At 34.4% G+C, this 14,310-nt stretch overlaps 1 protein-coding gene across 1 annotated transcript in view; it reads right to left on the reverse strand.

Moving 5' to 3' along the window:
- Nucleotides 1-797: 797 nt before the first annotated feature.
- KNDC1 (kinase non-catalytic C-lobe domain containing 1) overlaps nucleotides 798-14,310 on the reverse strand; it is a 77,375-nt gene continuing 63,862 nt past the window's right edge. The window contains exons 21-33 of the mRNA XM_085325557.1: nucleotides 10,592-10,685; nucleotides 10,380-10,477; nucleotides 9,881-10,092; nucleotides 8,280-8,393; nucleotides 7,736-7,883; nucleotides 7,307-7,486; nucleotides 5,407-5,622; nucleotides 5,010-5,092; nucleotides 3,694-3,844; nucleotides 2,340-2,462; nucleotides 2,169-2,228; nucleotides 1,379-1,536; nucleotides 798-1,151 (exon numbers count right to left, since the gene is read on the reverse strand). Coding sequence (XP_085181683.1) covers nucleotides 920-1,151; nucleotides 1,379-1,536; nucleotides 2,169-2,228; nucleotides 2,340-2,462; nucleotides 3,694-3,844; nucleotides 5,010-5,092; nucleotides 5,407-5,622; nucleotides 7,307-7,486; nucleotides 7,736-7,883; nucleotides 8,280-8,393; nucleotides 9,881-10,092; nucleotides 10,380-10,477; nucleotides 10,592-10,685 — 1,869 coding nt within the window. The 3' untranslated portion in view covers nucleotides 798-919. The remainder of the gene's footprint in view (nucleotides 1,152-1,378; nucleotides 1,537-2,168; nucleotides 2,229-2,339; nucleotides 2,463-3,693; nucleotides 3,845-5,009; nucleotides 5,093-5,406; nucleotides 5,623-7,306; nucleotides 7,487-7,735; nucleotides 7,884-8,279; nucleotides 8,394-9,880; nucleotides 10,093-10,379; nucleotides 10,478-10,591; nucleotides 10,686-14,310) is intronic.

The raw sequence follows: 14,310 nt of genomic DNA on the forward strand, positions 1-14,310 counted from the left end.
TACAAGCTCTATAAATATGATAGCACCAAAGTTTCACAAGGTGCAGATCCAAATTTCACACACAGTTATTTTTATTTTGTGCTGTTGGAGCACTACAATCTAGAAAAGTAACCTCAGGAGCAAAAACTATAATCAAATGTGTGCACATCCATATGTGCACAAATTGGCAAAGTGACTTTTCCACCAAGTATGGACAAAAGCAAGCGATTTCACATTTGCCATCTTCGCAAGSCCATGAAGGCAGAACCAGAGCTACAAAATGGTAGTATTTAGATTCAGGTCTTACTTTTATTTGGAAATATTTTTCATTGGCATTAAAACTAAACCAAAATATTTCAGCATGGTAATTCTCTCCTTCCTTAATATGCTTGAAGAAAAAGATGGCCAATTACTTAAATCAAGCAAAGTTTTTGTGAAACACAACATAACAGAAAAACCCACCAACAATCAGAGGATAGTATAGGATCTGCAYCTCTGAATTATATGCACACTGTGACAGGGTACAAATGCACTATGTTTATATAAAAATATATTCATCATTTAACGAACTACACTCTGAACTCTCCTAGGCCAACTTTGCAGCAGAAACTGTAATTTTAAGTTCTTTCCACAGTATTTCTTACACATTTGTTTGTGGACTAATTATTTTTCCAATAAAGAACGGTGACAAAATGAGTTATCCTTTTCATCTGTACTCTCTCTTATTTTTCTCTTTATTTTTATCCTTTGACAAGTCATCCAGGAAATCCAGTCTCATTAGACAGTGTTTTACAATTCCATGTTAAGAAGTATATCCATTTCAACTTGAGATAATATGTTGAAGTTCACTTCACTTAACTATTTGCTTAGGAATTGGTCCAGGAGATGGAAGATAAACCATCTTCCATGGTTTATCAGGGAACAGATAAAATGCAAATAATTACTGAAATGTTGCCTTCATTCTGCGCAGTGTGTCCTGAATTTTTCTAGAATGCTTTTCTGCTGGTATCTGATGGAAGTTGGCACAGTTGTCAGCTGCCAAGGCAGAAATATCTGCATCTTTAAAATGAGCTATTCTTTGTCTGAGGTAAGACTGCAGCTTGAAATCCGGTGTAAATGTATAGGGATTCTCTTGAAATGCATGAACTTGGCTCACAACTTTTGCAATATTTCTTGAAAGAAAATATGGGAAAAAGATTATTTTGTTTTGTTGCTGATAATAAAACTTTAAATTCAAAGGCACAGAGCATTCACTTTTATATCTGCCCCTTTAGTTACATGTCAAAATGACTGCAATCATTTAAACTGCTAACATGAAACACTGTTTCCTCTTATTACCTCATTAGACCATATTCTGTTCTAAAAATTCAGGTGACATATATATAATTACAATAATTACCTAAGTTTAGTCCACTTGTGAGCTCCRTTTGTCATTGTGAATCCTCCAGTTTCAAGTTGTTGGACATGCATAGCCAAAACATGGGCTGATGGAATTGTTGGATGTGTTTTGAATCTTTCTCCTTCCATCAAACACAAACTGTCACTTTTTAAGAACATCTGTTTTAAAAAATGTATGTAGACAAATCTCAGGTTTAGTTTCAAGGTAGGCTTTATAAGAAGGTCTCCATTTTATATGTTTAGCACTACATATTTATTTGTAATGAATTTTAACTTTTGGCACTGCAGTTGAAGATAACGTTAAATTAATCTGGTGGCAGACATTTTGAAATGCAGAACTAAAGAAAGTAATTTTAATCAAAAGATATTCCAAAAGATAATTCTTGATGTTTCCAATTCACAGACAAAATTGTATCTTAGAATTTCACTCTAGGATTCAAAATCAGATAGATCAATAGGGGGATGCCTATGATAAGAACAAACATCTAAGATCGTTCAAAACAGATTAGAGTCACAAAACTGAGAAATCAATAGAAAAAGTGTATCTAAATCTCCTAAACTGCTTTGAAATGTCTTTTCTTTTAAGTCRCATAGGATACATTTTTGAGAAAAATATTAAGATGAAAACTCTGGGCTAATCAAGAGCTAACAGTCCTAAATCAWGTTAAAATCTCCTTAGTAGTACAAAATAATTATTTTGACTTTTATCCAGTAGAGGCATCCATGTAGAAAGATCTCACATCTTCTCCAATCTCCAAGGAGTATTTTACATTAAAAATTTTATACTATACCTCAACAGCCTTGAGTTCTTCCATTATTTCAGCTACTTTTGCAGGTAAAATTTTCCATGCCTTCCAATAAAACAAAATACAGTTTTGTTTTTCACATTACTTCCCATATCAGAACAAAATCATATTTAAACAAAATAGTTACAGGAAAGAGTCCCAAAGCATATCACTTACTGGTAACTGTCGAACAATAAGGTTTTCCAAGCCTGCTAAGATTTGCATCGCGGTAGCAAAATTTCTTTGTTCATAGCAGGATTTTGCTATAAGAAGAAATTTTGATAACAAGCTCACCTGCAGCTGGAAAAGATATTAAGATAAAACAGTTTTCTAGAGCTCATATGTGTTTGGAAGCTATCAGTTTCAGTCAGTTGTTAGTAAAAAGCTTATTTTGGAATTAGAAAGTATTTCTTCTGATTTCATGGGAATAAAGTACCCTTGTAAGTAGTGGGTGATACTGAGACTCAAGCTTAGTGCTTATTGTCAATAATTTCTTGGTTCTATTGATTTTTCAAGGCTGGGAAGAGGCTCTAGAAGAAAACAGCAGAGAGAAAGCAAAGGACCAACACATTACTCACCGAAATAAATTCATTCATATATAGTGTCTGCTGAATGGTCAAGTAACTTTAAAGGTTAGCAAAGCATGTGGACTTTATATGACCAACCAGTGCTGTATTGCCAGTTAGAAAAATAAACTGTGAACTATACACTGTGATTCTAGCAGATTATTTCTTCTCCCAGGATTTGTTTTTTTTTAAAAAAATGTTTGTATATGTTAAAAAAGCATATGTTTTTGAGAAATACTATAAATCAAGAAATCCAACAAAAACCCAGAGGACAACCCAACAAAGAGTGATAAGAGAATTCAGAGATTTGGTCTCTGACCACTTGTATATAAAAAAAAACAATTGTAGATAGATGCAGACTCAGGATTTTTATAGTGATTAGAAAGAAATAATCTGGTAGCAGCCTAGTAGCCATATAAACACATATTTACTAAGATACTACTCCAGCAGTCAGTTGAGAAGTCAAAGCATTAATCAAGTTTAGGGAGTGACTTTCCATTAAACTATCAATAAGGTACAGAAGCAATGTGCGCAGTTCTGAAATTTCGGTTAATCACAGCAGTCAACAGCTTCTTGATTTTGACAAAATAGTAACTGGCCAGACAGAAATCTAATTACTCCTGGAACGTGCTACCACATAAATCTACAAAGTGATTGGAAATATGAAAATTAATTGAGAAGGATAAAAAACAGATGCACCTTCTTTCAGAATTTGTTATCAAAATTGTTGACTGTAGTAATATATCCCTCTGTCACTATTTTTGCTGTCACTGARGTGTCCTTGTTAAACTCTGACTTCTCTTATCCTTAGGCAATTAATTTCTTATATTCTATAAAGTTTTCAAACCTGCTACTACAAAACATCAAGTGGATTCTCCTAGTGACAATAAACCAAACTATTGACAGTCTATTAACAGGTACAGAAAACAGGTAACAGTTTCATAATTAATAWAACTATGACAAACCTTAGAACTGTGACATGTTACAATCTCAGCAGCAACCCAGGTACTGACACTGTCTGCATTTCTTAGTAATTGTAGAAGGTATTGATCTTGTATGCACTTTGACAGAAACAAATTACAGACTTTAAGTGAAACTGCCTCAGTCGAAACAGCTCTATGGAAAGGGTGGGGGGAAAAAAAAAGAAGCAAAAATAAGTAATGCAGACACTGGATTTGCATGGAAAAATGTTGATTTCTAATCATTTAAAATAACTTTGTAGTGTTTGCAATCTTGATTTTTAAAACTATTTATAAGTACAAAGTGAGATGTTACTTATCTTTCTTAAAACTACAAGATAAGCATGTGCATCATGCATTTTTGTATATATAAGAAACCTTCATACTTGTTACTGAACAATTTATTCAAGTGCAAAACCGGTTGACACATGAAATAACAGCCAGAATCCAAATATAATAAAAACTGAAACCACATAAGAAACTTAACCTTGAAAAGGCACAGGCTACATCTATGCTGCTCGACAGGCCAGTGGCTGTTCTCTAGTCCTAACACCTGGTGGCACCACACAGTTCGTTTCCCTGTGCCTCTACCTCAAACAAGTAAAAACCACCTGGTTTTGCCTCTGACATTGAACAACTTATAAAAGAAGATGTGATTTATGTGCATCTTCCCCATCTTAGACAGAAAAGTCCACTACATTTAGTATCACTAACAAGTACTAATTAGAAGCTAGCAGAATCCATCAGGTATTTAAGAATTAAACTTTAAGCAATTATAATTCAGAGCCCATGTGACTGGATGAAAATAACAGTTACAATTGAAAATAATAATTAAAATTGGAAAAGTAACTTAAAATTTCTAATCTTTCTAAACACTATAGGAAAATTTTTATGTATCTGTAAACATTAGCAGTTGCAACAGCACACAAAGGATGGTCATGGAGATTATATATGGATATAGTTGCCAAGCAACCTGATTCAGAAACCATTACAATTCCCCCCCCCCCCAAATAAAATAAATCCTCCACAACACCCACAATGTAAATCTTCCCTAATATTTTGGCCTAATCTGCTTTAGATTTCAAGGAAATCACTTTGTAAATGTGAGCTACCACACATAGGTACACATATATGTAGTTACACACATATCCGTACAAATAAAATCTCCTGAATTTCAAAAATGTATGTAAAGAGAATATCTACAGATATTCTCACAGAAAGTGTTTTAAAAGTTTCTCTCTTCCCGGATGTTTTAAAGGTATAACATGAACAGCTGTGCATCAACAGAATGGAGGGATGGTTAAAACAAGCAGTGTACTTACTTTTGGACAGCAACACATTTGTCTTTAACACCAAGTGCCCTTGAATTTAGAAAGTGTACTGGATGGCATTTATGAAATACTTCCTAAACAAAAAGAACAAAATATATCTTGTTAAAGTGTAACAATGTATCAATCTAAAATGATAAAGGATAAAAATGACAGAAATTTCTTTTCTTCACAACATTTATCAGAGGGATCACTGCCTATGAATTGAGTTAACCAGTCTAAATTTCACTGCAGAGACTTGGAGAAAATGGAGTACTATAATTCCACGTATTATGAAATAGTGGAATCCTACTCAGCTTGAAATAGGGTTGAAAGATGGTAAAGAAAGGAAGTTGAGTATAAAATAAGATGTGCATTATTTGTACTTCCAAGCGAACCCAGTCCTTTGTACCTGCTGTAGCAACGTCAGCTGACAACAAAGCTGATGCACACTGTATTCTGTTAAGAGATATGGTTCCACTTCATCTGCTTTAGCAAAGGAAACTGGGAATTCTTCTGTAAAATTGTTATAGCATGGCTTTGGCAAAACGGATGAAATAGTGTACAGCCGTTCYCTCTGATAATGCGCAATTGGTCCCATACCTTTGGAGAGTTTCCAGTTAAAGTTCTGCAGAGAAAGAAAGGGGAAAAAAAAAATAAAGGAAGGCCAGCATTACGTCTCTGTTCTCTAAGGCCATTTGTTATGTCTCCTCTTGATCTAACCTTCTGGAACACTAGGTCAGAAAAAGACCTTTGGAAAAGCAAAACTCTTTAGCTAGTCTTCAAGCTTAGCTCAGAGAGGCGCACACTGTTTTCTCTATATTGCTATTTTAGGTTAATATGATATGCACAGTCAGCAAGCCTGAGCAGGAAGCTTCTGGATATAAACCAACCTGTATTTAAAACAAACTTTCATGTATTCAAGYTGGCCAACATAAAATAATTTATGCTCTTAAGTTTTATATTTTACCTCTTACTATCTCTTGTACTTTTTTTGCCTGGAATCAAACCGCCCTATGAAACAAATATTACCTATGAGTGAAAATGWATGAAAGCTCATACAAGGCTGCTGCTGCAATCAGAATTAATGCACACATTATTGTTCTCTTTCCAGGGCACAGAAAACTTTCACTGAATTCAAAAAAAAAAAAAAAGGTCAAATCAATGCCTTAAGATTATTCTTTACATCATCATCATCAGAATGACTGAAAGGTAACTTGTTTTCTGCATTTTTTRTTTTTTACTGTTTTTGGTGAGGGCATTTATTTCCTATGATCTTCACAGCTCTAGCATGCAGTACTGTATATTCCAGATCATTATTCATTGTCTTTGTCCAGAATAGACATCAAACTTTATTTTCAAACTTTTGCCCCATGTRACTTGTAATCAATCTCCTTCCAGAAGGTGAACTATTCATCTCATTCTAGATCATGTTATTTTCCTGGACATAATCTTGTAGTATTTCACTGTATGTTCAGTTTGCCTTCTCTTCACTAACTCCATTATTGTAATATCAGCTKCTAATCACTGTGATTACCTTCTAACCACATAATACTTGAACTAATATTGCTCGYTCTTCCATTCTTTTCCCTCCTCCCATYGTCCAGTATCGTTGCAATGCTGTGTCAATACAAGAAGTCTGCTTTTCCCCTATTCTTCTTGCCCTTTACTGATTGAGTCTCCAGTGTACCCCATGGAAATTTTGCAACTTTACCAAGACAGTGATTCTAAATTCAATTTGCACAATATCAATACATTCCACTTTCATATGCCAYTCCAGTTACTCTGAGGACTTTTTTTTAGGCAAACTTTTCACGAGCATACTCTATAAATGAGTAAAGACAGACAAAAATGTAGAAAAGTTTTTGCTACAAGYTTGAAATTCTAGAAGGGAACCTTGCCCCTCACTGTTTTCTTRTACTTCTAGTCTTACAAATGCAGATGTATACATAACAAAAAGTATCAATAAYTGACAAGGGGAAAAAAAGATTTCCCAGTAACTAAGTCACAAATTAGTATCAAAAATGACRTGTTCAGCCCCTCTCAGGATTTGGTTCATGTGATCTATTATTACTGAAACAGTTGATAGGGCTCAGTTAAGGCTTCAGCTAGCTTCCTAGCTGTACAACTGTTTAAACCATAGAAACTTTCAGCAAAAAAATTAAAGCACAGATATATACATTTTACTGAATCGGGGTCCAGATCCTAAACTTAACACTTTCTTTTTTTTTTGTTTTGGTTTGTTTTTTGGGGTGAGAAAATGCTACATGGAAAAAGTGCTGTATATACCACAGTCTAAAGAAACCATATACCTTCCTGGAAACATCTTCCGAGAGCTTTTTACATAACGAATGTAATGCTTTTCTGTCCTCCTCACCCTCCTCTTCACATTTGTCCATGCTGGAGCAATGATAAGCACTGCCACTTTTCCTGGCAGAAGCATCCTCAAGCAATGACAGCAAGCGCTCACCGTAGCCATTTAATGGAGCAACCTGTAAATGGAATACAGATTAACAGAATACTGAACTGAAGTTCCCAGAGATTATAAGCAAGATACAAAATACTYATGAGWCTCAAGTCAGTCCAAAACCAGCTGTACTGAACAYAGCTGCCAAAGACAGCATTTTTTTATACTTTATTTGTAATAAGCACAGATTTTATAAYAACTGTGTCTCATATATCATAACTGACTACAAYKGACCATTTTTTTTCTTAAAGCTTGTGCCAAAATCCTGTCTTACCTTGGAAGAAATAAACTCTTTTAGAGTATACAAAAGATCAGTATTTGTTGCAAAGTCTACACTGTAGCAGTCTTCAATCCAAGCCTGCAGGATGTAGAAACTGCGGTTACATATTTTGGTAAATGATGTGGAAGGGTCCAGGCTTGCACTGGTGAGAAGAAAAAGGCACTTATTGTACCAAAATACTACAACTGAAAATAACTGTAGAGAAAACTGTAGATATTATTTGGTTTTGACCATACCATTAAATGCTTATGTTTCACATCTGTGGCTYTATGGAAACAAAACTGTGGTTGTGTTTATGACCCAATATTGAACAACTGTTGAACTTAAGATTTGCAGAATTTAGAAGAAAACATGAAGAAAGCATATTGCCGAATACAGTACTTGCTCTAATTTCACTCTCACTTGCCAAGGCAGTCTTACAAAAATAATCATCAAAAACTGAAGTTCATTATTTTTTTTTTGTTAGAAACAGCTCTTTGCCATTGAAGGAAAAGTCAGTTGTGCTTTGATAGCATTTTTTCATAGGAAGTTACTGTACCTGGATAAAGTGCTGCTGATTCTTTCAAGAAGAAACTGCAAAAATTCTTCTTGTGTGCAGAAATAACGGAAAGTGTAGAGAAACTGCTGTACATAACCTTCTAAAAACGCATTTCTGTGAAGCACAAGAAAAAACTTCAGACAAAYGAGAACATGATTTTGTCTTGCAGTAAAGTACAGCAACAATAAAAACCCTCAAAACATCAAGAAATGGCAGGGATTTCAAATTCACAAGCTCTACAGGAAATTCTGGTTCATTTTTATTTTATTTTTACACATCAATGATTTGGAGAAAAAAGAAATATTGAGAYTGCCAACAGTAGAAGTATAATTTCTGTTTAATAAAAAAAGTTAATAAAGAGCTTGGAATTCTATTAAGAAYCTCTTTGACATTTCTATTATCTTCAAAATTTACTTTCTATTATTAGTACYGAGGAACACATTTAATTTTCTTGTTTCTGTCATCTCATTTGATGTTGTTGTAGAAGACGTTTAGAGTAAAAGTATAAAAAGTAGATGCTTTGATCAAGAAAATAAAATCTTTTTTGTAATAGTAATTAGAATAGCGGCTGCTTTAACAATAAAAATATACTTATACACACATTATATWTGAGTGTATTTTATGTGTATATATTTATATACATATTCACAAGATATTAAGCTGAGCTTAATGTCATGTCTACTTGACAGCTTACTGCAAACCATAAGAGAGTCTGGGTTTGCTGAATGGTGAAGCTCTGATTCCAAAGCATTTTGTTTGCTCTGACCAAAATATTAACTACCAGCAAGGGCAGCACTCTGAATAACTGGGTCTAAGGGTCAGAATGAGTCAGGGATAAAAGCTTATGATTCTTCCTGTTACCTACCTTTGCTGCTTAAAATGATCAATTTAATTTGRGGCTTTTCAGAAATTGAATCTTTGTATCTTTCTGACTGTTCAAACCAGATGAAAATATGATTTACAAATTACCTGGAAGTGTCTTTTGTATTTAGACACCTACAGTGGCACAAGGCTGAYTGAGCCATTTCATCTCTCAGGCTGTTCTCCTCCCTCATACTGTTACTCCCAGGGTACCTTAGAACAACAACCCCCTCACCTCAATTGAGGGTTAAAGGACATCTCTGTCCCCTTCTACAGCCCCAAGGAAAGCCTACATCTTGATCAGTCTCATGGACTGAGTTCATAATTTGTAACCTGTGTTTTCACATCCAGACCTATGTAATTATCAAATTATATGTTCTGAAGAATTGCTACCTGCTAGTAACAACATTAAGCCATGATTCCATGGCAACTATCAGAGCTAAACTTCAAATAAGTAATGGATAAAAAAGTTTGAAGTTATTAATTTTTGGTTTATTATCAATTGCTCTAGTTTAAAATGAAATCCAAACTTTGTGGTTCAGCTTATTTCTTATCAGATTGTGTTTTGCCATTCTYCTGCCCATTTCTGCAAATAAGTGTGCACAGAAATAACATTAAGCTTGATATTTGAGAGTTCATGAAATCTTGAATATTTAAGATTTATTGTAGAAACAATTTTTTTAAATTTATAATAATGCTTCACTTCACTCCTAGTTAAGGATGTGCAAAATATACKATACCTAGAATATAAATAAGCCATTAAACCAAGGGGAGTCCCAGCTTGAAGATCTCTTATTCCATTTGGATTATTGCATTGATGTTTCACTGTATTATGGTAAATAAGCAACGATGGCTCATCAGTAGGTGCCACATCCAACGTGTCAGTTCTGCCGCTGTGAACAACCGTGGGAAGCACACAACATTCCACACCCCACTGCTCTGCATACATAATCTGCTCAAAGATTCAAAGCAATATAAAAATAAAATGTTCAAAAACAGAGGAAAATCCACAGAAAATGCAGTCAATTCAACCTAAAGTCAAAACACATTTGTTCAAACAACTTTTTTTTAAAACAATATTAGACAGCTATTACATTTGCTCTAATCATTCTTTTAAATTTTACTTTATTTGGCACTTATAAAAACATTCTACATTTCACATGCTGACTTGAAGGCCAACTACACTGACATAGTATTGGAATGACAAATGAAACCAAAGCAAAACAAAATCTGACTTGCCTGCACATACTTCTTCACCAGTTCAAGAAACTGCACCTTTGATTTCATTTCCTGTAGCTGTCCTCTCAATTTGGGCAACATAGATTTGATTTCAGGACCTTTGTACATACAATATACATAGTATAAAAACATCAGTGATTTGATATATATRGAAATTTCTTAAATGATGTAACAACCCCCCTTTCACTACTAGCAGATTATTGTAATATTACCTTTGTTTCTTCTTTCTTTCTCTAATAGCTTCTGATAAAACTTTATGGTCTTTCTATAATTTTTTGTCTCTATCATTAGCAGTTGTTCCAGTTCCTATGTAAAGAGGAAAAAAGATTTTAATCATAACGGTAAATGGTTTTCCTGTTTCAGTAGGTAACAGAAGCTAGCTAAGGCTTATTTTGCATGAAAAACAATATTCAAACAGATAACAACATGATGATAGCTAAGAAAAACAGCCTTTCACATCCATGCTGTGCAGGAAAGCTACAGCAAACATTCTCTGCCCCCAAAAGTGTTACATAAGCTACAGTTTTACAGCTTACAAACTGGAGCTGGATTGTGTGATCAGAGTATATTTGAGTTTGTCTAAATCCATTTCATAAATATGCCTTGATGTGTAATTGCACTTATCTGGTTGTTCTCAGAGCATTTTCTTAAAATGACACTCAAAAGTCATCAAAAACTAAAAGCAATGGGTTGTGAAATCACAGCCCACCCTAGAAATGCTCTGCTAAGCAGCTGACCTAGTTCTGCTGCAAGAACTGTATGTCCGACTTAATGCAGTGGTTTCCAAAACAGTCTGCAGGCTTTGGTTTTCAGCCAGCATACAGGTTCACTGGTCAGGCTTCAGCATGGCTAAATAACTAAATGTGGTTTCAGGCATGCAATAGGCCTTTTGTCTCATGATTGTATGTGAGAATTAATTTTTGGGAACCATTGATACTGAACTTGAACAGCGAGAATACATTTTTCTTACTGATTCCAAAGATTGCTGTCATCTTTCATGCCAGAATGAACTTTATGATCACATGAGAAAGACTATGAAATACATTTTGGGCTGCTAACAACTTCTGTAAATGCATTAGTATTTTCATGTATTTATTTAACTATTTTCATGATTCTTCCTCCCACCCCAAAAGCTCTGTATACACTTTCTTGAAATTGAGTACAACTTTAGAAGAGAAGAAAATATAGCAAAATCAAAAGCAGTTAGCCATCATTGAGAATACATGCTTTCTAGATGAAAACTTTGGAGAGTTACTTACAAAAGTTCCCCCTAGACTGCTCATTTCATTATTCAGGAAGTAATGTATGTCATGTTTACACTGTATTACATAAGCAAGTCAAAAGTCAGGCAGGAGACCTGCTGTATAAAGGATACATCTATTCTGAAGTTCAGTTTATACATTTTATAGTTAAGCATTTTACACAATAGAAAAACTAAATTGCTCTTGAGCTATGTAACTTAAACAATGGATAGAAACAGAAGTATATCCTGCTTAGCACAATAATGTCATTTTTAATGTAAACATTTATATTTGTTTGTGTATCAAAGTTTTCATTGTTTTTCCAGTCAATGAAAATGGGCCATCCACACTAGGGTCGGCTTCTGATTTAGCATAAGTTCTGATAAATAGCTGCCCTTCTAAAACATAAAAGGACATTGCATTTTTTTTTCTCAGAAAAATAGAAAGTAGAAATTGATAAACCTGAATATCAAATGACAATTGCTAGACAATTTTTGAATTGCATGTAATAATATTTGGATAAAAACTGGTATTCTGTTAAATTCCAAATATCTTGAAATTAGCTGTTCAAAAACTAGGTAAATAAAACAAACAAAAGATTGTACTTCTCCCTCCCTCCCTCCCCCAGTTTTCTTAGCTAAATGCAGATGAGACATTCAGGGTTGTTTAGAAGTCTAACATATCCCCAAACTATTAGGACTTTTAGAAAGGCCTGCTCCTAGGTATTCCAATAAAATTAGGTTCATAGGAAACAAAAACAGAGAATTCAATAATTATATCCAATCTTTATGTAATAAAAGAAGTTTTAAATAATATTAAAAAAAAACAGAATGTAGTATGAAAATCAACCCTATACAATTTTTCCCATCACATAAACACTTAGCAATTGAGTTCCAAATAGAAGAGTGAAATGCATGCTTTCCATACATTTTGTTTGCAGGATGCCTTTCTCTTAAGTAGTGTATAACAGAGAAACAAGCTGCTGAATAAGTAAGTATGAAAACACAAAACACATTCAATTGTATCTCTTTTAAAGTAAGTTATATGTAAAGATAGAAAAATTAGCAGTGCAATTAATAGATCAAGGAAAAAAGAAATGACAGCAGAAGAAAAGGCTATCCAGTTATTAGAAACTGATATATCGAAATAAAACCTGCAAACAGTTACCAGCGGGAAGAAGAAAAAAAAAACCAAAAAACTAAAAACCATATCTGTCTAGACATCCATTAGGAAACGTAAATATTAGAACATAAAATATACTGTGGTTTTAAGCGGTGGCTTTTGCATTTGGGTCCTAAGCTAACCTCCAGTGACCTAATTATGTGAAACAGCATTTTAAATGAAATAAATTCACTGAATGCGGCAGACAGAACTCCCTTAAGCAGAGTAATCAAAAAACACATAGCTCAGAGCTAAAATATCAAACAACTGATTGGTAAATAGGTTAACTTTTGATAGTATGGACTTACTAGAAATTAATTTGAATGTGAGCAAAAGCCTGTCACTGAGCGGTCTGTTTTTAACAAAAGCTCAAAAGGTTTAACAACATCACAGTTCATTAGCAGCAATAATTACACAACTTAAACTTTGTGGATTTTTAAAACACTTATTATATAGTCATAACATATAAGGCTAGTAAAAGCTCACAAAAGATATTATCTAGATTATAAATTGGATACAGCTTGCTTTCACTTAAGATTCATTATTATTTCATCAGTGAAGTGAAAACAAATTGATTAAGAGAATATAATCGCGGGAAGGGAATCAGAAAAAATGGCCATTTTCTGATGTTTGGAATCTGACGGATATGTTAGGAAGCGTCTTGTCTCCTAAATAACTCCAGGTGAGTAGCAGAAGATAGATGTGTTCCCAGTCTATTCTACATCATTTTCCATAGACCATTCAGGTCTATCATAAAACAAATTCTTGATGAAGCAATATGTTCAACGTTATGTGATTAAAGCTTGCTTCCTCTAAAGTATATTTTGTTCCTTAGGACACTTTTCTATAGCACACCCCTTAGTGTGGGGAAAAAAGAAATGGCAGAATTACTTGCTTACTTGGGAAAAGTGAAAATTCCAAGTTGTCTTTAAAGCACCAGTTTATACATGCTGAAAGGTAGCTCCCAGCAAGGATCCTCAATACCGGGGGAGAGGGAAAGGAAAGGGAAGAGCATGAGTAGAATGTGCAGTGCTTTCACTAGGAACCTCTGGACAAAGGCTGGGTGCAGAGAAGTTGAGTAGAGACTATGACAAGGGACTTACAAGCCTTGGAGGGAAGAGCTGAAACCCTGTGCAGGCAAAGAGGAAGAGGAGAAAGGCCAAGGGTGAAGGCACGCTGCTGCAAGAGATGTGAAAGCAAGCTGACCAGAGCAGAGAAAAACCCGTAATGGGAGGGCAGCCTTGGACGTGCCCCTGGAGAGATCTACTAGATCTTATTTTCAGCTGTCCAAGGCTACTATGTTATGCTTATTTAAAAATAAAGCAACAGATTCAACTACTTTCATAGTAAGTAAATCCACAAAAACAGCACAACTTTCGCTTCATCTTTATTAAATATTGGTAAATGTATCTGGCCAAAAAATTACTGACACATCAACCAAATAATTAACCGTTCTCAGGACACTAAGATTTCAGATATCCCTACGCTAATAGGTCTTCCAGAATTAACCCACTGACTTCAATCTTACT

The sequence above is a fragment of the Rhea americana genome, unplaced genomic scaffold, assembly GCF_003343005.1.
Source record: "Rhea americana isolate MKP2758 unplaced genomic scaffold, rheAme1 scaffold_122, whole genome shotgun sequence".
NCBI lineage: Eukaryota > Metazoa > Chordata > Aves > Rheiformes > Rheidae > Rhea > Rhea americana.